Source organism: Lepisma saccharinum, chromosome 1 (genome assembly GCF_977018435.1).
Source record: "Lepisma saccharinum chromosome 1, izLepSacc3.1, whole genome shotgun sequence".
Taxonomy (NCBI): Eukaryota; Metazoa; Arthropoda; class Insecta; order Zygentoma; family Lepismatidae; genus Lepisma; species Lepisma saccharinum.
Window position 1 is genome coordinate 50,773,402 of NC_139229.1, and position 24,514 is coordinate 50,797,915.

The following is a 24,514-nucleotide window of genomic DNA, read 5'->3' on the forward strand; positions in this document are numbered from 1 at the left end:
AACTGTAGGTCCAGTCCCGATTAGCATTACTGTGCATAAAGTGGACTTAAAACAACAAATCAATCAATCAATCATTAAAACATATTCTTGTGCTCATAATATGCAGAATGTATACGATTTACTTCTATAGTAAATCTTCAGTAGATAGTTCTTTCTCAGATAGCTTTATTTTCACCCCAAGTTTTATTCAAAGCAGTCAATTTATTGATTGTAAAATTTGTGAAAGAGCTCACTTGAATTACTGCGTAAATAATTTGGCAGTTGCAAACACTGGTAGCGGTCAACACTTCTGGCGTAATTTGAGCTGGACCGACCAGGAAGCAGGGTGCAGAACCAAGGTCCGTCCAATCTTCCCTCCCTCCCTGAGAAAACTCTTCACGGGGGTGCAGAAATTCCACTGCCCCAACTCCCAATGTCAACTTTTTTTACGCGTTTTACATTTCGCGAAATCTAAAATAATTTGTAATATAATATGATATATATGGAATTTAGAACAGTGATAATAACTTCTTTTAGTTATTTTATGACTAACAATTATTATTATATTTGCGATCTTGTTTACGTGTTCATGAAGACAAATATTCGTTACTAGTTTTTGCTGGCAACGTACCCATAGATGAATCCTTCTGCTTTCGGTTGAACTCGGCTATTTTCGGGAATCACGCAAGCTCGGAAAGCACAGCTTTTTGTAGTAGCTTTGTGGACGGGTTCCACCAGAATTTCACGCTTCGCCATGTGACTCCTTCGGAGGCCTTATTTTCCCGCAGAACGGCTGCAAGCATTGAGGCTGGTGCTTGCTACAGAGCTGCTGGGGGAGTTTGCGGCCGCATTTTTTCGCGAAATCGAGTGCGATGGAAACTAAATACGGTTAGAACATTAAGTACATTAAATGATATTCGAATTATGCAAGCAGTGCTTGCATTGCTTGTACTATATCTTCGCCTCTGCCACTGCCATATAACAACAAGAGTACGGCAGTTAAAAAGTACTGTTTATTTCTGAATTCTCACATGAAACTCAAATCAAAGTAAGCCGCGGCGAATTGCATATTCTTACCTATTGTCAGAAACTTACTGCTCACCAAAAGCCGCGGTAGATGTCACAAATGGTTTGAAATCAAAACCTCACGCGGAGCGGCGGTGACAACACATGAGACGCAAAGGTCCAACAATTTTTCTTTGTTGCAAGAAAAGTTTATTTTTTTTGCGCTTGCAACTGAGAGTGTTGTATTTCTATACTTTGAAATTGAAAACGGAAACAATATTAACAATTGTTTACAAATAACATTTTGTTACTAATCTTCAAGTTAAGCAGCTGTCTATACCCCAAAAAATAGGATATTTCCAAATTTTCCTAAAACCCCGCAGCGAGCCCACATGTGTTTTTCACTCAGAGTGCACACCCCCGACCCTAATAGTGGAGTCGCTTGCTGCCACGTCACTTCACTTCCGTTAGGAATCTTCTCCTGAGCGGTCAGCTGTATTGATAAGGGGAATAAAGAAAAATATTTTTGGCAACATTGACAACAATAATTTTTATGAGTAGTCTGTGATGAATGAACATTATTTGTAAATTTTGTTTGCATGATACTTATTATTCACCGTTCTGTACTAAATTTCAAATAAATGGCGGATAGAGATTCATTAGTCAAAGATTTTAGTAATGTCACTGGCGTGGGAGATGAAAGGGCACGATTTTTTTTGGAATTATCGGCATGGAAATTAGATGTAAGTAAAATAATCTAATTTCATTACAATTCGTTGAAATTAGATATCTTGCAACATTTCGCTAAACAGTATTTTAAAATCCATTGAAGGTATTGGATAATTGAGCATGCTGCTGAAATTCTGTAATAACCAATAATCGGACAAAATCATGTATCGTGCACAATATATTCTTCCAGAGTGATTACCTTCCCCAGGCGCTGAACCTAGTTTTTGTGCTATAATCACCGGGTCTCGTGATTTGTTATTGTGTGGGTATTTCTTTTATAAAATTTACACATTCTTTTGTAAGATATTTCTTTTTTTTTCCCGCTGCTTGTTGGGTAATTAGGTTCCGTCTCTTTATGAAAAAAAAAGTCAGATTCTTTTTTCTGAGAGAGGAGTGAGGTTGCTGGTTAGGTGCTCTTAATAGTAATAATAAATATAAGATATAAGGTAAGGTATTTTCACATATCGGAAACACATTGAAATCGGTTATTTTGCGTTTCGCATGGTTCATACTTGCCAATTGTGTATTGCGGAACATAGTTCAAGGTGTCATTATGCTTTTTACACGAAAACAAACACCAATTTTTCACATACAGAGTGATTTCTTGGTAACAGTAGTATAAGCCGGAGACACATTAAACTCGTTTCTTTTCAAATAAAAATCATTGCTACTTACCTCATATGCATAGCGGAAGATTTTTCAAGCTGGGGATCACTTTTTTTTCCATGAAAAAAGCGTTATTTTTAACATTATAATCATTTATTGGTCGTTGCTAATTCGGCGGGCAAATTTTGACACACGTTGTCTATCGTCAGCTGATATGCAGTATCGTCAGCTGACGTGCAGTGTTTTAAAACTTATGAACCGATAAATGCCGCACAAACTATTCACAAAAGGTTTTTAAGCTAAAATTGAGGCTAGACTCTACTTTACGTCCTTATCTGCATGATGATTGCTTCTTTGCGTTCGCGGTGTGCGATCGTGGTGCGGCACCCGGCATCTCTTCGGGTAAGTACCTTTATCTTTTTACACTATCTGTTCACGATAGCCCCACTATCCATTCATGGGGTCGAGGTATGCCTACGAGGTTAGGTTAGGTTCCATTAGCACTCATTTCACCCCTAAATATGTGATTCATCATCTAAAAAAATCCTCAGTACGTTCAATTGCACATATCCGGACAACGTCGGTTTTTCTCGATTTACTCCTTCAGAAAATTTTTGCTCGCTTTGGGATTTACATTGTTGAATTCCTTATAAAATAAGCTTTCCAACGATATATGACACGTATTCATTATAAAAAGAAAGTAAACTAGAGTCTTACCTTACATTGGAAAAAAAAATAACGCTCACACGTCATCTTGTCAAACTTCCGCGTGGTTGTTACACTGTGAGGGGGTTACATAACCGAACGCACGGAACATTTGATTCACGTAGTCGACGGTAATGGCGGCACGAGCTAGCGTACAACGGAGATGCATGATTGACGAAAAATACCTTATTTACAGGCAAAATACGTTGCACGATTCTAAAAAAACAATTTCCCCGGCTTCAGGAAGTCCTCAAGAACGCCGTTCCGTAAGTACTTTCTTGTCTTTTCTCCTGTAAATTTTAAGAAATCCGTCTCCGGCTTATACTACTGTTACCGCACGGGTAGCTGACTGGGTAAGAGTCTAGTTTACGTCCTTTTCCTAAGGAATACGTGGAAAGGTTATTTTATAAGGAATTCAACAAAGTAAATCCCAAGGTGAGGAAAAATTTCCTGGGGGAGAAAATCAAGAAAAACCGATGTTGTCCGGATATGCGTGATTGAACGTACTGAGGACATTTTTCGATGATGAAGCACATATTTAGGGGTGAAATGAGTGCTAATGGAACCTAACCTAACAGGCCTAACCTAACCTCGTAGGCATACCTCGTTCCCGTGAATGGTTAGTGACAGAAAGTGTAAAAATAAAAATTTACTTACCCTACGGATGCCAGAGCGCCGGCTGTCTGCTAGCACGGTTTTGTAAATGGGCAAGAAGGAGTGCGCAAGAAAGACATAAACGGGCAAGAAGGACGTAAACTAGACTCTAGCCAAGCCGCTGACTGATAGCCACAAACCGTTAGGTTTGGTTAGGTTAGCCAGGCATAGTAAAAAAAGGGGTTTCGTTAGGTTACGCAAGCATAGTAAAAAAAAGGAGTTTCGTTAGGTTAGGCAAGCATAGTAAAAAAAGGGGGTTGGAAACACTAACAGTGCGTTAAGTGATGAAACATATGCTGCATCCAGTTTAGGTACGGGAGGCAAATGAAAACAATGGCAATTGTATGTCAGTAAGATATTTCTCTTGAAAAATACATGATTTCCCACTCAAATATATTCCACGATGAAAGAAAATACCTCGACGAACGTTGTAAACCTTAGACAAACTCTTTTCTGTAAGTCATTTCGGTACTAATTTACTATTCATTGGACAGATTTCTTCAGTTTTACACAAGAAACTACTTACGGTAATAACTTCCTGTAGCATTGTCTAACATCTGGAAGATCTTTTGTGTGATGTGGGAATTTCTAAGCGGAAATTCATGTTCTTTGTTGAAAATTAATTCTCCGATGGACAATAGCCTTTGGCGCATACACCTTTGTACATTATCACGCATGTTCATTGGGTATCCAGTGTTTCGAACTGTCTGTGTTTGCAACGAAAGTTAGAAACATGACGTGTCGTGGATGTGTGGTGAAATTCGTACTGGGTGTGGAAGATCCAGTGTATTTTTTAATTTACTTGAACATGGGATCGTGAATGGAAAGGATATCGAAAATGTGGCAATGTAAACTACTTGTTAGAAAGAATGGGCTGTGCCTAATATGACATGTCATGGATGCGTGGTGAAATTAAGGTAAGTTTTCTGTATCCTGGAAACGGATTTCTTCAAATTTAAAAGTTTGGGGCTCATTTGGGGGCAGGTGACTCCGGCCAATTTCTAACATGCCTTTAACAGGGACTCTATAGGGAAAGCCGGAGCGTAGGTGGGGCCGCGGTAACGGTAGGGGGCGGTAGGTCAATTACCCCAGGGGCGGAGCCCGGAATCGGTGGGAAATTTGGTCTCAAAAATTTCAAACAAAAATATATTTTTTTGTTTAAATTTCCCACCAATTCCGGGACGGATAGCCCCTAAAACCATTCACGGATAGCACCACAAAACATTCAATTTTCTTCGTAAAACAATGCGAAAAAGTTAAAAAAAAAAAAAAAAAAAAAAAAAAAAATAGATGAGATGAGCTTTGTTCACGGGTATTTCTTGGGTTCCGAAGTTTGAATTACTGCATAACGAATGAAAATCTACAAAACACAAGCATGACGTGTGATTATGTAGGAAGGTGTACGCACCATATTGTGTCTCAGTCAAGCAAAAAGACTACGAGATAGAAGTACTCGCAATGTGAAAAATTGCAATTACTTTGATCAAAAAACATCAATACACCTTAAGAAATGTTCCGCGAAGCAGATAGGTAAGTACGAATGTCAAAAATTGATGAAATGAAGAAGTTATAGGTGTCCGACGAATATTAAATTTTTACCAATGTAATATTATTAATTTGATTACCTGTTTGGTATGGGGAAAACACCTTTCACTCGTTCTTTTCGTCTTGTTTGAGACATTGGTACTTACCTATTATTAGGGACACAAATTTATGGTAAATAAAAACTGAGGAGAGCGGTCAATAAAATGTTAGATCAGCGGTATATAACAGCGGTGGAAAAAAATGGCACACACGTTTTCATTATGAGAGGAAACAACATACAAAAGAGCTATAAATTGATAAACTACTTCATTTTTATATACTGTACACATACATAAGTACTTATCTGTCCAACCAAAAAGAAAACATCAACACAAAATCACTTCATTTCTAAATTGCATATCTCAAGTGATTTATTCATTGTATGTATTTAAAGGATATCCTTGCTGTCCAACAAATAAAATAATCACTACTGCACATACACACACATATGTTGAAAATCACATGATGATAACAAAATTCATTCATGACAACACAAATGACACCATTGTTTCCCTTGATGTGCGGGAACGGACAAATCTTATCGCTGCTACAGCTAGCAAGTTCAATGAAACTGGAAGTTGAGTAGACATTCGGGGGAAGAACGGAATGGAGCTTGACAGGGAGCGAAGTTTTCGAACTGAGATTATGTGCATGGGAAATTCCAATTTGCAGCATCTTCCTGATGTGATGCAAGATAAGACCTTCTTCAGCTGCAAGTGGTAGGAAACTTTAGGCAAACGTTTCGTTACAAATCGACAGTTTGCGTGCACAACCTCGATTGCTGGTTTTTGCATGTTTTCTATTTAATTTGATGATATTTCAGGGTTATTTCGCGAAAAAGCGTTCATTTCGTGGAAAAGCACACATTTCGCATTACTTCACGAATAAAACTCATGCATATTTCATCATTGGGGGTGTAGTTACGTGCAGAATGTTCAACATTGAACCTTTTTTTCACATTTCGCGATTTCGCGCATCGTGAAAATTCAATGTTCCTACCTATTATGCATTGCCAAACATCCTTTAAGGTGGGATTTTGCTTTTCTCATGAAAATAATTTCAATTTTTCACATTACGATTATTTATTTATTGTTCTTCCTTTTTTCGCTTTCCTAAGGCACAATATGGTGGGCACAGTTTGGCACGTCGTGGATCATCAGTGGGTATGCAGTGTTTCCAACCTTCTTAACCGAAAAATGCCAAACAAACCATTCACGGATAGCCCCAAAAACCATTTACGCATAGCCCCAGAAACCATTCACGATAAGATTAGGTTAGGCAAACAGTTAAAGTTTAGGGTTTTAACCAAAAAAATGCCCCACAAACCATTCACGCATAGCCCAAGAAACCATTCACAGAAGGTTAGGTTAGGCAAACAGTTAAAATTTGGGCTCGTATTTGGGTTTTTCATCTTCTTGTATTTGGGTTTTTCATCTTCTTGCAAGACAACGGCGTGGTTGGAAACACTGGGGGGTTATGTCATCAAACGTATGTAACAGAAGCAAGTAGAAAAGCAACGGCAATTGTGCGTCGGAGTTATATTTCTCTTCAAAAATGCATGAATTCCCGGTCCAAAAGATTCAACAATGAACGAAAATACCTGCACAGACTTTGAAAATGTAACAGAAACTCATTTCCGTAATTAGTTTCTTTTGTAAAATTGAAGAAATGCTTTTCCCCATATCAAACAGTTACCTTAATTTTTTTTTTTCATGTGATATTTTATGGTTAGTGTGGTGTGAGTTATTTAACTCACAACACATTGTCAATGTGTGAAATATAAGCATACGCACTTTAACATAATTCGTAATTCTGCACTTTCTTTGTCAAATCAATTTGCTTTACATAATCTGACCCCTTGTTTGTTTTCCTATCGACTATTATACCCATACAGAAATACTTACATGACTAGATTAGGCAGATTCAAATATGCCCTACTTTCTACTTGCAAGAATAAATATCTTACGGGAGCATTTAAGATGGGTTTAATTTTAGGTATAAATTTACAATACCGGAAGTATCTCCGATTACTTTCAAATTTGGCATATTCACTAATTTTGGCCTCGTAATCACGAATCTGCAGTTAAAAATTGGTGGTCACGTCTAGAAATTGTAAAATAACCTTGTCAATTACCGCTATGATTCTCCATACACTAACATGTAAACGATATGAAGACGTCTTCAGTTTCAGCACAATGGTCTTGGCACCAACGTTGCTCAAGTGTTGTGCAATAAGTGAGAGCATTGATTTGCATGCAAGAAAATGACATCTTGTGTAAAGGTGGAAAACATGTTTGCCCCACGAACCATTCATGGTAAGGTTAGGTTAGGCAAGCATAGTTAAAATTAAGGGTCATCATAAACATAGTTTTGAAACGCTAATCATTGCAAAAAAAATTGTTTTCTTCATAAATCAAGGGTGTTTACTCCGTACACGGACCCACTTTTTTCGACTTACTTTGCAATTTCTAGACGTGACCTCCAAATTTTAACTGCAGATTCGTGATTACGAGGCCAAAATTAGTGAGTATGTCGAATTTGAAAGCAATCGGAGATACTTCCAGTGTTGTATATTTGCTCCTAATTTTATTTAGCATTTCATTCTATCTAGTTACATTTAAACACTTTTTAGCACAAACCACAAAATATGAGAAACCAAAATTTACGAGAATGCCAGTCTCAGAAACCTGCTTTTTGGAACAAGACTTCTGCACAATTACCTGCTCTTGCAACTTCAATCTAAATTATGCACATTCTATAAACTTAAAATATAGGCTCGTTTTTTTTGGGACATTCTGGGAATGGTATCATTTGTCCCAGTGTCCAGAAAAGTTTCTTCAGGATGCACGTGTGGGGGCCGTTGACCCACTGTACCCCCTTGAGAATTACATTGATTTTTTTTAATCCATAGATTTTAACATTTTACGTAATATAAAAGTTGTTCCAGCATTAGGAAACCATAAATAATGGAGATATTTGATCGCAAAGTATGACCTGCGTAAGCACAAGAAACTCATATTCCAGACTACTATCGCTCATTACACCCATAAAAAGTTCCCAAACAGCAGCAAAACTAACACTCCTGCCGTATCTTGACATTACTATGACCCCAAATTTTAAGTATGTTTGCCTAACCTAACCTTACCGTGCATGGTTCGCGGGGCTATCCATGCATCGTTCGTGGGGCTATCCGTGAATGGTTTGAGGGGCTACCTGTGCATGACGTCAGCTCCAAATTTTTACTGCAGATTCGTGATTACGAGGCCTAAATTATTGACTATGCGAAAAATGAAAGAAAATGGGGAAGCGTTCAGTATTGTAAAATCATGCTACAACCATTTCCAATACGAACGAGAATATATAATTTTAAAAAGTACTAACCTTAAAACAATGCAGTTTCTGCTACGTGGTTGCCTGGCTGAAGAACGCCACGATACTGAAAATGTCGATACACTCCCCCAATATGCATTTTCAATGAATAGCACTTACCACACTAAAAATGCACGCCCACCTTGTAAACAAAATCCCAGTACCATGTGACATGAACCAAAACATCGTCTGCAGTAAATCTCATGCAGCCTGACGTAACACCAGGTTTGCCAACCTTCAATCTCAGATATTTCCAACACGGATCCAAGTTACAAAACACAAATAACGTAACAACATGTTCCTTCATATCACATGCAGGTAGCAATGATGAAAATAACGTCATAAATAATACCGTCAAAAAACTCTCATTACTCCACTATAATACACCTCCTAAGGCTAAAAACAACACAAATTGTTCGTATAGAACATAATCTTCATAAATGACACAAAAATCATCACCTTATCGCAGGGGTACGGAGTGTCGATGGTACCCACGTGTGTCCTGGAATTGAGTGGGAAAGCAGATATGATTAAGATTGTAGAGTGACTACAAACAAAGGAACCTTAAGCCAAAATCCTTCACACACACTTTCCCCTGGATCCATTCAGCTCGGGCCATAAGGAAGGATGCTCCAATCTCCCCCTCCCCTCCTCCCTCGCAGGAGTATGGTTCACAGGAGTCGCTGGTCTGCGGCTGTTAACTCATACTGCAGTGTTTTAATGATTACTTAAGATTTTGCCCAATATATGCTCTCTATCTCTATCTTTCTCTCTGCATCTCAATGACTTCTTTTTCATTGTTGTCCACAGGTGGCTCTGTCTAGTTACTATGAAAATGAAGGGGAAGATGCACCTTTTCAAGAAACCCGTGCTCAAGTTGATGAGGAGGGTGTGCAGCGTAGCAATGTAGAGAATGTTCCAGGTCAGAATTTAGATTCAAAACCAAAATCTAGACCTGGGGCTCCGTTTGGTTCAAGGTAAGAATAGTTTAACTGAATTAGCTTATACACGCAAGGTGTATGTTGTAACTTATTTTAAAAGTTTTATTTTTAGTTATTTTTACATATTATTTCCATATTTCAGAACATTTCTCAACATATACTCCATATTCGCACAATAACTACATGTACCCATGTGACCGAAAGAGTTGGGCGAATTTCTTGTGAATAACTGACAAAGTCTGAAGTGACGTTAAACAAGCGAAAGTTGATCTTTTTTATACCCTCTAATTGCATTAATTACAAGTTTCCTGTCATATATATTTTCAATTTTACACATCCCGACTGTTTCCTTCTGCTATTGTTAGACACTTGAAATTCCTGTTTATTTACAATTAACAGCAGAGAATGAGGGCTCAAGCATCTTGAGCAACAGTGGAAGAGAGTCCTAAATTGAGAAGCCCATTGCTAACCCACCCCACCCTCCCTATTAGTTGCAACGATTTTGTGGCACACGTATGGGATCCGCTTCTTATCTGGGTTCTCTTCAAGACAGTCACGGTAATGGTTACAATGCCGAGACTGTATGTTATGTAGCTCGTGTAGTATCTTATATTATTAAAAAGGTAATCTTTTAAATTTTTAGTCCATATTTTGGTGAAAATAACTAAACATGTATTTACATATTTAGCACATTTTTACTATATATAAATCCGTTCCCTGCTGATTACATAGAATTTATTCTAATATCTAGAGCTGAGCTGATAACCACTTTGAACTGATGCCGATACTCTTACCGATTCCCATCAATACTGATACTTGAAAATTCCAATAATTAAAATTGGTTCAAAATTTTGATCAATATTGGCATGTAAATATTCTTTTCCAATTATATGCATTCATTTTGCCAAGAAATTTAGTTTAGAATATTCAGGAATTTCATCAGAATATAAAAATAGATAGTATGTAATCACAAAAATACATTTTTTTGTGCAAAATAAAAAGAAAGTTTGAATTTTGCAAAATTTCCTGGATAATTACACTGCGAAAGTGTCACGTGGCATTTTTGTGGACCCCGTGAAAGACCAATATGCCAGAAAAGTATCGGCTGGTATCGATAGATGAATTCCAACTGTTTTCCGATACCCATGCATCGGCTCAGCCCTACTAATATCCTGTTGTAATTCTTGAATGTTTTGAATCAACACCTCTGTAAGTTGATGCTAATAATCACCATTATTAATGAATATTTCAACATTTAATTGTTGCAATTTTTAAACATCAGTATCAGTTGGTATTGGTTGAAATTTGTGTTGGCTCAGCCTTAGTTTTAAATGAACTTGAACATATAGGACCTGATTTGTTTCTAAAGGTTTGCGACGGTGGCAAGCTTAAGTCAAAATGATGGGAGTTCTGATGACGATGATGATGAGGGACAAGCATTCTATGCTGGTGGATCTGAGCACAGTGGACAGCAGATTCTAGGACCATCAAAGAAGAGGAAGGACATTGTTTCTGAAATGTTTAAGTCTGTCCAAGAGTAAGTAAGAAGTTGTCCGATACCACTCCCATCCACAAATTTCCCCTCAACTCCCCCTGCTCGCATACATCACGTCGTACTCAAAGTCAAGTCACAGGTTTCCCGAGCCTCGTGAATTACGTCCAGGGTAACATGAAAGCCTATTTTTTGTACTCACGCTTTTCCTATCTTTTGAACATCCTAATCCAAATCTCATCCACATTTCCTTCATCCCTATTTAATTTATTAGTCCTATCTTTGCAAATGTAGGCAGCCACCTATACATTCCTGCTAATTTGTTTGTTTTCATTCCGAACAACCTCCCTTTTCTTAATATTATGTCCCTCCTCAATAATATGTTCTGACAGCCCGTTCTAGGAACTCCTTCCCTGATATCTTTATCATGCTAACCCCATCTTATATTCATACTTCTACCCGTTTGTCCAATATATTCCTTATTGCACTCACATCTGATACTATATACCTAGAGGCACATATTTTTGGTAAATGAAAAAGCAAAAATTCGGTACAAAAAGAAAGTCAATTCCGGGTTCAAAAGTGGTAAATAAAATGAAGTTTCGCTGATATAGCGGTGAAAAAGCACCATATAAAATGACATTTTGGTTTTAGAAATGTGAATATAATCCAACATTTGATTTAAAAACTGCACTATTACACAAAATAAACATATCCCTTCTAATAGCACATTAAATCATTACCAGAATATTAAGTTTATACCTGTATAAAGGGGTCCATTTTTGCTTCTCAAATGTTTGCAGCAAAATTAATCAATTTTCCGTGAATTGCATGACACTCAGGATAATTCTGACTTCAGAAAGTGTCACGTCGGTATATAAATGGTAAATTTTGTGTTTTAAGAGTCAGATTCGGATTTTGCAGTTTATTTCTCTTCATTTCGTGACAAAACAGGTTAGGAAAATGCACCTCACACCTTTCAGAAACATGAAAAATTAGCATTACAATGTGTTATTTCACATTTCGTGTTTTTGTCAAAAACGAAATATGAATGCCTCTATATATATACACCCCTTTTTCTCCCCCCCCCCCCACTTTTTGTACTCAGTGAATGTTTTTCAGTTGTTCTCGGAGCCCTCATCCCACATTTAATTCCATAGTCCCTTGCCACTTTTTCAGCCCTCTCGGAGACCCCCTTTGAAATATGGGATTCCTATATATCTAAACTTCACTTCTAATTCACCCTCTTCCATGTCTCTTTCCTTATTCTTACCTCCACTTTCTCTTTCGCAAATTTTGCATGCCCTACTTAGGTTCCTTCCTCGAATCCTGCTCCTTGGATCCATTCTTTTTACCCACCCCTATGATCCAATTTTCCTCTTTTTTCAATTTATCCTTATGGTTACATAACCTTATTGTCCTTATGAAAAAGTTTAGAAAACGTTGCTTTTAGTTCTTTTTGCACGTTCGGATTCATTATTAATGTATAAATCCCCGGATAAGGCTTTGTGGAAAACTCCCTTCCTAATGCCCATTCCATTTTTAATAATCCGAAGATCCAAAAAGCTAATCACATCTTTCATTTCTTCCTTAGTGAATTTAATAAGTTACTCCTGTTCTCCCAATATACTAAACATCTTGTTTAAGCACTTTCCTTCTCCTATAATTAAAATGTTGTCAACATACCTCCTGAAATATTTAATCTCACCTTTCATTTGGTTCATAGTTTAATAGATATAGTATATCTTTTTTTGTTTTTAAATCTTCCCATGACGTCAGATGCTTTGTTGTAAAATCTAACTAAATAACTTATTTTCTTTGCAATTTTCTTCACAGTTTCACACAGGGTCAAGCCATTGTAATTCTTTCCTGAAGTTTAAAGGTATTTGTAGTATATTGACTAATAAATATGAAATGAACACTTATTTTACTCGGATAAACTTACTTTTCATTTTTCCGTGGAAATTTTCTTCGCGATCGATTTACATTGTATCTAAAGATATCTGTTTGGCTGTTACGCAGAGATAGGTAATTTACTCTGATAAGCTTACTTTTTCCGTGCATATCTTTAGATACAATGTGAACACTATTTATATAGATGTATGCTTCAAACTCATAGAGATATTATAATGTGTGATACTGTTAAAATATAACATGTATCGGAAGTATACACAGTGCATCTAACAAGTTTTAAGACTGTTGGGGCTGTGCAAATGTCAGGCGAGCCATCTACCGGCCAAGTACGGAAGCAGTTAACAATAGGTGTCGAGTCATTGCAGGCCGTGTTTGGTGTCCACAGGTGTAGTAGTGCCTGTGGCGTGTGCGATTTAACAGAGTTGTGTCAAAGTTGCCCGTCATGAATGTGAGTGAGGAGCAACAAATAACGATTAGTAAGTTCTGTTTCAAAGCCGGTAAAACGGCGCCAGAAACCCTCGAGATGATAAATGCAGCTTATGGGGATCAAGCATTATCCCGGTTGAATGTGTTCCGATGGTATGGACGGTTTCGTGACGGACGAGACGACATTGTAGACGATCCCAGGAGTGGACGTCCAGTTGAGCGTCGAAATTAACAGAACATCGATGCGAATTTGTCCCGGAAGGTTCGCGACAACCATTCATAATGCACAGCTCTTCATGGATGTATCCGATTAAAATAATGTGCAATGGCATGCAAAGTCTCTCCATAGACGTCACTTTGATCTCGATGCATTACCGAAGCGCTAAACAAATTTTAAGGCATTTTTCTAACACCTCGAAAAGGAGCAAATTGATACAAGAATTCAGTCATAACTTTTTACTGGTTAAAGATACGTCGAAAAAACCTTCACCATTGCATTTGTCGTGAAATTCTAGCCCATTTTGATATGTCGCACGACCCCCTTCCCATTTAAAATTCTGAAGTTGAATTCAAGATGGCGGACATCAAGATGGCCGCCGACCATGTGGGTTGCGCCAATGTGGTTCCCCCTTGGCCAGGCAATGATTGGTCATCGCCATTTTCACATTCCATGCCGCAGTGGCCTTGTACTGAGGGTGTTAAGTGACTTATTGAGCCACCCTGTACACTGAAGAATAAAGAATAAAAGTTTGCTTTCCTGTAAGTAAGTTTTTCATACCAGTCCTAAAACTTAGTAGATGCACTGTGTAAGTAAAACACACATGTTCATGTACATTTATTTCCATTACAAAGAAATAGAAGCATCTTTATAGAATTGACCAGGAGTTAACTGTATAATTCATTAGTTAGTTACATGTATTTATGATTCCTGTGTATTCACTTATTGCTTCTCCTCTTTGGCAGACATGGCGCCGAAGTTGTTGATCCAAGGCAGGTTTCAGCCAAAAAGTCAAGCAACTTTGGTGGAGTTGGTTACCGTCTGGGCCAATCAACAGATGATACCGAAGGTATGAATTAACCTTTAGCAGTAACTTAGTTTCGTCCCGCACCATGGCCGTGCAGTCTAAAGTATCATGCTTTGGGCTCTGGCTACGCCTGCAGGTTTGAGTCTCCTGGGGGAAGCGTAACAACTTTTCTCCTGAGATTTTGGCTTGTGTATGGGAACTGTGGCCATCCACCGTCGTGAGGAAATTGGGTGCTACAAATAGAGTAGTGTAACCCAGTCACGAAAACCTACAACGTCGACTGAGTGTTTGTCGTGCTGACCTCACGTAACTGGCTGGATGATCTTCCACCTCGGGTGAGTAAGTAGGATCAGGTGGGAGTAAGGCTGGCAGTCTGTAGGTAGGCCCGGCCCCTCAATGGACTTTTGCACCACAGGTTATTTTTATTATTTTGTAGACTGTTGGTTTAGAACTAAACCACCCAAATTATGCACTTTGGGATTAGTTGTTTCAAATGAAACCAGCAGCTTGTGGCAGCAATAACATATCATTTCTTGAAGACTACAGATAATATTTCAGTTGTTTTTTTGTTTATTATTCATATAAAGATATGACATACTGGAATGACAAAACAATAAATTTATTGTAACTATTTTTAACAAACACATTTTGAGGATGTGAATATGCAGTATTATTTTTTTTCCAAGATAAATGTGCAGTCTTATTTAAAACGTAGCATATTAATGTGTTTTACTTTTACGTGAATAATAACAAAAATTAAAAGAACCTTGTTCATAACATACAACAATTACGGATGTAATGGGTGACCTCCAATTTTCAAAATTACCCAAAAAGTTAAGATTTTTTAAAATTAGTTGCTAATTTTTCACTTTGGACCAAAAATTGGTGGGCAGGGTATAACATGTCTTGAAATTTATCGTGCAAGAAAATTAACTTTCCCATATTTTTCAAACACTATCTTTGTATTTGAAAGAACGTTTCTGGTCATGAGAAATGTTCAATTCCACTGTGGTGGATAGTATTTTAGGAATTGGAAATCCTTCACTATGTTTCACCTTTCATCCCTTAGCTTGCAGCTGTCTCTTCTCCTTTCTCTCACTATGTGTACGCTTTTATTCTTCGAGGAATAGCCACGCATTAAGGTCCAGCAGTTGATTTGCTTCAATATGCCTAACTTACAGAAAGCGACTGCAGTTGATTTCAAATATTCTCATCGCTGCTGGTGTCGAGCAAAGTTGTCCCAAAAGAAAAAGTATTACCAGAACATGGTGCCATCTAGTCTCTGTCATTTGAACTCTTTTCGTAGGAAATAACTTGCTTTGGTTCTGAACAAATGGAATACGTGTACCACCGTGTGTATATAAACAACAGTGGCGACAAGGATCATTTATCAGCTCAATGACATGCCCAATATTTTTGAAATAGGGTGAGGGTATATACACTTTTTTTTAGGATTGAAGGACCAAAAGGATACGTTATGACCCCTACCAAACCCCCTTGGGCACTGTACCATACCATACACTGTATCCACTTCAATAACAATGAAAATGTAACACCAATGGTGACTTCCAGTTATGACCCTTTTTAAAAGAATAGGGGAAGAATTCATATTAGTAGTACTTCAGAATACTTTTTTAAACAAATTTATGCAATTCTGAAAATTTCCCCCAAAAGGCATGCAGCGAAAGCTATATCAGTGTGCCAAAATCCTGCAGCAAAAGAGTTGAGCAAATTTCTTAGTAAGTTGATGCTTATAATTGGAGAAGAATATTTTGCACCAATATTGATCAATATTTTGACCAAATTTTAATTATTCCAATTTTCAAGTATCGGTAGAGGCATGCATATTTCGTTTTTGACGAAAACACAAAATGTGAAATAACACATTGTAGTGTTAATTTTTCATGTTTCTGAAAGGTGTGAATTGCATTTTCCTACCCTGTTTTGTCACGAAATGATGCAAAATGATCTGCAAAATGCGAAATAGACTCTGAAACACGAAATTTACCGTTTATATACCGATACGACCCTTTGCAAAGTCTGAAGTATCCTGTGAGTTATGCAATCCACGAAAAATTGATTAATTCTGCTGTAAATATTAGAGAAGCAAAAATGAACCCCTTTATACAGGAATAAACTTAATATTCTGGTAATGATTAAATGTGCTATTAGAAGGGATATGTTTGTTTTGTGTAATAGCGCAGTTCTTAAATCAAATGTTGGATTATATTCACATTTTTAAAATCAAAATGTCATTTTATATGGCACTTTTTCACCACTATGACAGCAAAATTTCATTTTATTTACCGCTTTGAACCTGAAATTGACTGTTTTTTGTACCGAAATTTAACTTTTTTAATTATTTTTTTCTTCTTCCAAAAATATGTGCCTCTAAGTATCGGAATCTGTATCGGTGGGAATTGATAAGAGTATCGGCATTGGTTCAAAGTGATATCATCTCAGTCCTAATTATTTCTAGCTCAAAAAATACCACTGACCATGTGTTGGGAGGTATGTGCTCGAATTCTGCAAGAATGGTGCCTCTATTCTCGATGTCTCAAACTGCTCCAATACAGCGTGAAAAGTCATGGGAAATGGCCATTTCACTTTTATTTTTTTAAAATTATTATTACTCAAGAAATTCATTCATGTAATTTGTATTTGTGCCTGTTGATATATTCGTGTTATTAGCAGTGACATAGTGAAAACATGCATGGTTTCATTTTGGCATCCGAATTATTCCGTGCATAATACGCACTACGGTTTTTGGGGGGAAAATTTTAAAAAAGTGCACATTATACGTGAGTAAATACGGTATTTGTATTCATTTCAGTTCTGGCTCCAGCACCCTCTGGTTCCAGAGAGAGAGAAGTCACATTAAGAATGTGGAAGGAAGGTTTTAGTATAGATGGTGGACAAATGAGATTATACAGTGACCCAGACAATAAGGATTTCCTGGAAAGTATACGACGAGGGTGAGCACGCAGAGTTTTTCTTAAAATTAATTTTTAAATGGCGTGCATGTTTTTGGTTTTCCTTTGGGTTATAATATCAGAATATTCTGAAAGTAATAATGTTTGTGGCAGGGTAGTTCTCAGACTGTAAAATAAGCTAGATTAATGATAATGAGTCCATGAGGAGCCACACTAACAACAGCCGAGTAAGTGCTCAAGAAGTTAGTAGAGTGTGTTTTATTTTAGTGTGGTTAACTGATTATATAAATTGCTTTAAGGATTCATAAAACCAGGGGGTAGAAAAGACCTAAAATAATTAAGGCAACAGCCCCTTTTTCTCAAAGCGAGCCCTTTTATTATTATTTTTATTACAAATACAGTGGAAGAAAGCCATGAATCCAACTAACATAATGCTACACATTTCGAATACAATGTTAAAACATATAATCTACTAATTAATAAAAGATTGAAAAGTAATTAATTTGTGCTGGAGGAGCCCTCCTAAAGCAAAATCTACAAGTAGCAGCGTGAATAACTACAGTATACATTCTAATATATGGCTTACTCGAACATATCGCTGTAGATTTTAAAATTCGGCTAACAACACTGCAAAAATTTATAATGGCATGTTTATTGTTGTGATTTAATGACACACATGATACAGAAAAAACACATACTGTACTTGTTATTTTTTTAAAAAAGTAATGAAAATTTCCATAAGCAAACTCGAAATGCGAGGGAAAGTCAAAAATTTTCCACACTTTCACCATAACTTTCATTAGGTTGGCCACACTGCCTTCAGAGCTCGCGTGCTGCTGTAGTTACGTGGCCGAGGTTTCATATTAATCGCTCCATTTTTATGTATACATAATCCCCTCCCGTTTCGAAAATTCTGGGCACGCCACTGTTAGTCATGGTTCTGTGTGCAAAATCTTCCACGACAAGCTTCAGATTACTGATCTCTGTTTTCCCTTGGTGCATATTACCAGCAGCGTGGCCATGTTTACTCTGTTACAAAAGAAAGAAAAATTGAGCCAATAAAATGAAACCTTGGCCACGTAACCACAAGAGTACCACTTGCGAGAGTTGTCGACAGTGTGGCCAACCTAAAGAAAGTTATGGTGAAAAGTGTGGATAATTTTTGACCCTTCCTAGTATTAATTAAAAAAAGAAAAGAAATGAATTTTAATAATCAGGTGCCAGGTGAAAATTTTCAGGCAACCTGTATTTTTCTATCCCTGCATAAAACCATATCTTTATATAATTTTTTCCCCACAGTGAAGTTCCAGGAGAGCTGATTAATGAAGCTCGTGGCCGAGAGATCCATCTCAATATGGAAGACCATCGTCACGAAAATTTTGTTCCATCTAAAACCAAACTAAGGGCATTCACTGGTAAAGGTCATGTTCTGGGAAGGTAAGCCAATATTTTTGTATTCGCCTTTTCAATTGTTTCAGTTTCTTTCTACATTTCCCTTGAAATAAATATTTCAAGATAAAGTAAGACTGAAAAAAAATTAAGCTTTCATATTTGCACCCTGAAAATATGTTGTGAACAGAGTTATAGTAACATATTCCTCTTGCCTGCATGTAGCGAGGCACACAGCATTCACAAGTGCACACTTATCGCACTTATGGTACTACTGTACTGTAGTAATTCAGCATGCTACTGTTCCATCTATTCTGTTCTTCTCTACCTGTGTTTTAGACTCCATTTTTGCCTTGGTAATGCCAGTGGGAAGGCAGCAAAACATTGTTGTTTTTTTAACAGTTTTTATGTACATGTGTGCTGGATTTGTATATTCCTGGTTCTACAAGACCTGTTCCAAAAGAAACCAAACTACTTTTGTAAAGTTTGTATATAAATTCCTTGAAGAGCAGCGACAGTGATGATGCCTAGCGGTGTCCTTAGTTATTAAATTGGCCCAGTTTCAAAGCTGTTGCTAACCGCAGTAATGCAGTAGATCGCATTGAGTGTAAGTGTGTTGAGTGCCCACGGCGATTTTCAGTTACCCTACTATGAAGCAACTGGAAGGGAAGAGCAGCGAGTGTGTGTGAAATTCTGTATGATATTGAATAAAACTTTCAAAGAGACATACGACATGTTACATGAAGCCTATGGCGAGGAATGTTTCAGATCAACACAGTGTTACGATTGGTACAGACGTTTAAGATCAGGTTGAACCTCCCATCAAGGACGATGAGTGAGTAGATCCCATGTTAAGATTATGTTAATCATGTTCTTCGACTGCTAGAGAATCGGAGTTTGAGTTTTGCATGGTTCCACAGTGAATGCAGCATTCTACGTTAATGTCATGCAACGATTACAAGAAAAGGTGAAGCGTAATAGGCCACAGATGTGGTAGAGCAAGTCCTGCATGGTTCATCACGATAATGAATGTGCTCATTCCTCACTCCTTGCTTGGAAGTTTTTGGTAAAGTACCAGACACTTGTTGTTCCACAACCGACCTACTCCCTTGATTTGGCACCAGCAGACTTCTTCCTCTTCCCCAAGTTGAAATGAACGCTAAAAGATCACAGATTCAAGACAATAGACGAGATCAAGGGAAATTTGCTACAGAGTCTACAGGCCATTCCAAAACTGGAGTTCCAGCAGGCAATCCAGGACTGGAAGAAACGCTGGGACTGCACAGTGGAGGGGAGTACTTTGAAGGAGACCGGTCGAAATAGCTGGTGAATATTAACATTTTCTCAATTTTGTAAAACTTTGGTTTCTTTTTGAACAGCCCTTGTATATAGGTAAGACGACATATTCTGTTCAGCATGTCATTGCTGAGTTGAGTTATTGTTTTAAGTCCACTTTAAGCATTGAAAGGCTAATCAGGGTTGGGCCTACAGTTAATAGTGAGATCTGAACCAATGTGGAGTGTGCTCAGCATGTGGTGTTAGAAGCTATCTACATAAGAGGGTTAAAATACGTCAAATTTTTGCAGAATAATCTGGAAATGTATTTGAAAATACTTGGAAAAATCAGTATTTGTTTTGGCATAATGAATGACAATCATCTTGTGAGTTTACTTTATATCTACCAGATTACCTTTTTCTGTTATCCCATGAGACTTGGGTTAGTTTTGCTGCTGGTAAAGGAAAGGGTAAGAGGAGTTGCTCCTATGTGATGTGATGGGTGCAAATAGCTTAAGTGCTGGTGCACTCATGGTTTTAATTTTAGCCAGTCAATAAATCAAACTGATATTTTCAGATACTTATTCATCGATAACTTCTCTGCCTAAATTTTGATCCTTTACACCAGAGGTTCCCGAACTTTTTCGTTTCACGTCGTCCTTAGTGTTTCAAGATCTTTCTGCGGCACCCAAGTCGGAATGTAGGCCTATCTAACACTTGTAACGCTCAGTTAGTGTAGTTAGGTTGCTTGCCTTAAGTTCAAATTCAGAAACATTTTATGTGAAAAAAGTACTAAACAATCTCATATTTGGACCAATCATATAATTGACTAACAAGTAAATGTCATTTCAGTGAATATATTGGAACATTACGCGGTGCCCCAGGGTACCATGGTGCACACTTTGGGAACCAGTGCTTTACACTATTTTGGGCTTTTTTTTTCTTCAGCCCTACACCTACAGCAATTGGAACAACAAAGCCATTGGATGAAGCAGACAAGGATGCCAATGAAGAAGCAGCTCGACAGGCTGTACCTCTGGCCCCAGGTGAACCATCAACCACCATTCAAATTAGACTTGCTGATGGCTCAAGACTGGTTGGGCAGTTCAACCATTCCCGCACCGTGGCTGATGTAAGAAGATATATATCGGTGTATCCTTTTATATATGATTCGCACTACAATGAAGGGCAATATCGCTGATACTAACTCTTTTCATGGACTTGTTTGGTGGTACCTGAAGTAAATATTCCTCTTTCCCATGTTGCATGTATTATGAATAGGGGCATGCATATTTCGTTTTTGACGAAAAAATAAATTTGAAAAAACACATTGTAGTGTTAATTTTTCATGTTTTTGAAAGGTGTGAGGTGCATTTTGTGACCATATTTTGTCACGAAATAATGCGAAATGAACTGCAAAAAGCGAAATTAACTCTTAAACACGAAATTCAGGGTTTATTCACCGACGCGACACCTTCCGAGGTCTGAATTATCCTGAGAGTTATGCAATTCCCGGAAAATTGATTATTTCTGCTGTTAATATTGGAGAAGCAAAAATGGACTCCTTTACACAGAAATAAACTTAATACTCTGATAACTACATAAATGTGCTATTAGAAGTGAAATGTTAATTCTGTGGAATAAGTGTAGTTTTTAAATCAAATTTAGGATTATTTTCACAATTTTAAAACCAATATGTCTTTTTATATACCACTTTTCATCCATTTTTTCACCGCTATAACACCGATATTTTATTTACCGATTTTGAACCCGAAATTGACCCACTTTTTGTACCGAAATTTTGCCTTTTTATTTACCAAAAATATGTGCCTCTAATTAAGAATCACCTGTTAATTCCAGCTTCTCACACACCTGGAAAAACCTGGAAATCTCAGGGAATTTGAAAAAAGTAAAATTCTCTGGGAGAATCACCTAATTGAGCAATGATTCACATAGAACTACATCAAAAGGGCTAGAATATGCTTCTACCTGTTTATTTTCTTCACACAAGCTGCTTTGAAGACATAGGCTTGTAACATATGTTTATTTTCCATTACAGATTTATTGATATTGTGTCAATTTGTCAATTTCTGTTTCTCAAAAATGTGAAAATATTTGTTCTGTATGTGGTATGTTTGGAATGTTATTTTGTGCACTGAAATACAGTTGGAAAAGGTGTTAACTCAGACAAATATCTGTAACCGTAGTCCTTAATTATTTGGTACGGTCAATAAATAACCGGATTAATGCCAGGCTGGGGTGCATCACATATCTGCAAGACTAGTTCCAGACCGCGTTGCTAGGTGGCAGCACTGGAAGGGAAGGGAGGTTGTGTATGTGCAATTTGCTTCCCAAGGTGCCAGTCAGTCAGTCATTCAGTGAGGTGAGTCATGGCGTTCACAGTGTCAGGTGCCACGAAGGATATCCATAGTGTGTCCAGCAACGTGGGGACGTGCATTGTCTTGCAGTAGGATGACACCTCATGACAAGAAGCCACGCCGCTTGCACCTGATTGCAGGTCTTACCTCATTTCGCAAGATGTCAGATTACAGAACAGCATTCATTTTCTCACCCTGCCAGAGGAAGCGACCGAGAAGTGGACCACGATGATCAAAGAAAAACACGAACATCCTTTGTGTCACCTGACACTGTGAACGCCATGACTCACCTCACCTCACTGAATGACTGACTGGCACCTTGGAGGCAACAATGTTGTTATTTTATTGAGAAAAAAAACTTTTTAATTTCTTTACATTTTGCTGTTACAGCAAAATTTCGGGACAAAAACAGAGTCAATTTGAAGTTCAAAAGCATTAAATAAAATGAAATTTCGCTGTTATAGCTGTGAAAAAGCACCATATAAAAAGACATTTTGGTTTTAAAAAATGTGAATATAATCCCAAATTTGATTTAGAAACTACACTATTACACAAAATAAACATATCCCTTCTAATAGCACATTAAATCATTACAAGAATATTAAGTTTGTTCCTGTATAAAGGGGTTTATTTTTGCTTCTCAAATATTTACAGCAGAATTAATCAATTTTCCTGGAATTGCATAACTCGCAGGATAATTGTGATTTCAGAAAGTGTCGCGTCTGTAAATAAACTAAATTTCATGTTTAAGAGTCTATTTTGCAGTTCATTTCGCATTATTTCGTGACAAAACAGGGTAGGAAAATGCACCTCACACCTTTCAGAAACATTAAAAATTAACATTACAATGTGTTGTTTCACATTTCGTGTTTTCGTCAAAAACTAAATATGAATGCCTCTAGTAATACAGCATATCAAAATCATGTATATTTAGTACTACAATTCTTAGCATAACTAAGGTCTTTATTATCTGATTTACATACATCACAATCCATAATAAAAATACAAGATAGCCTCTTGAAAATTTACTGTCAAGTATTTTCTTTGTATGTTTCATTATTCAAACTGTTTATTTACCTTAACTGTGACTTAGAGCTCGACCTCAGTATGAACATCAAGGGTACATGCTTCTAACTACGTTCCCTAGCAAAGAATTGTCTGATGGTTCACAGACCTTACAGGATGCAGGTGTTCTGAATTCGGCCTTGTTGCAGCGATTGTTATAGAGTGCATTGAGCAACAGAGCGCTTGAGTGAATGTCCAGTGTGTGCATATCATTATAGATAAATTGTTGTTTCAGTCAGATATATTTTCTGTTGCTATAATTGACTCTCTCTTGTTACTTGCAGTACATTTTGTTTCACAGTAAATGATGACATTGTTTTGATTGTGCATTTTAATATACGGCAAAAAATATTGCTATTGGCTGGACTTTATATTTCTTCTTTCAGTGCAAGATACTCTTCATTATTCATGTTGGTGACACAAATCTTTTACAAAAATGCCTTTCCTGTTTGTTTCCAGTGGTAATGGATGGCTTTATGTATTTTTCACATGTGAAAATTCCTGTAAATAACGTTTATTAATAAAGCTGTTAATTAACGTTGATTTATGGATACATTTGTTTTCATATATCGAGTGAATAAATTCACTTCCCATATTTCAGCATAGTCAATTGTACAGCATGCTCAAGAAGTCCCTGTACCCCTATTTGCATTTATCCTGTTGCAACTGTGTTGGAAATTGCCCATTCGGTTGCTTGCAAATGATTTCATTTTCGTGGTTGACATTCCTGCTCTGAAGGTCCCATTGAAGGCTGGCTTGAATACGTATATCAGTTGTTGCACCATGGGCTGATTTGAGCAGACATAGCTACATCACTGACGAATGGCTAATTATGTGTGTGTGGGTGCATGAGTGACATTGCATGGGACAAACTGTGTAATGTAATGTAAAGTTCCAAGTATATTACAATGTAAATAAATAGATGCATATGTTTAAATAAATAAATGTCACATATATCTAGGGGATGGTGACTTCTTGGGCACCCTGTACATTTCATTATAATTGCACATTAAGTAGAGAAAGTACAGAAATATGATTTACTCTC

The 24,514-nt window shown here is 37.2% G+C and overlaps 1 protein-coding gene across 1 annotated transcript; it reads left to right on the forward strand.

The window, feature by feature from the left end:
* Positions 1-1,520: 1,520 nt before the first annotated feature.
* Positions 1,521-24,025, forward strand: p47 (NSFL1 cofactor p47). Its single transcript, XM_083131567.1, has 8 exons — positions 1,521-1,727; positions 9,442-9,608; positions 10,942-11,109; positions 14,368-14,471; positions 17,263-17,404; positions 18,662-18,799; positions 20,975-21,178; positions 23,498-24,025. The coding sequence occupies exons 1-8, from the start codon at positions 1,626-1,628 to the stop codon at positions 23,628-23,630; spliced, it is 1,158 nt and encodes a 385-aa protein (XP_082987693.1). The 5' UTR covers positions 1,521-1,625; the 3' UTR covers positions 23,631-24,025.
* Positions 24,026-24,514: the final 489 nt, after the last annotated feature.

Excerpts from the sequence above, each read along its gene's own strand:
- p47 (XM_083131567.1), top strand. The coding sequence starts at position 1,626 with ATGGCGGATAGAGATTCATTAGTCAAAGATTTTAGTAATGTCACTGGC. Across the intron at positions 9,609-10,941 it reads GGGGCTCCGTTTGGTTCAAG|GTTTGCGACGGTGGCAAGCT; the intron begins GTAAGAATAGTT and ends TTGTTTCTAAAG. Across the intron at positions 18,800-20,974 it reads AAAGGTCATGTTCTGGGAAG|CCCTACACCTACAGCAATTG; the intron begins GTAAGCCAATAT and ends TTTTTTCTTCAG.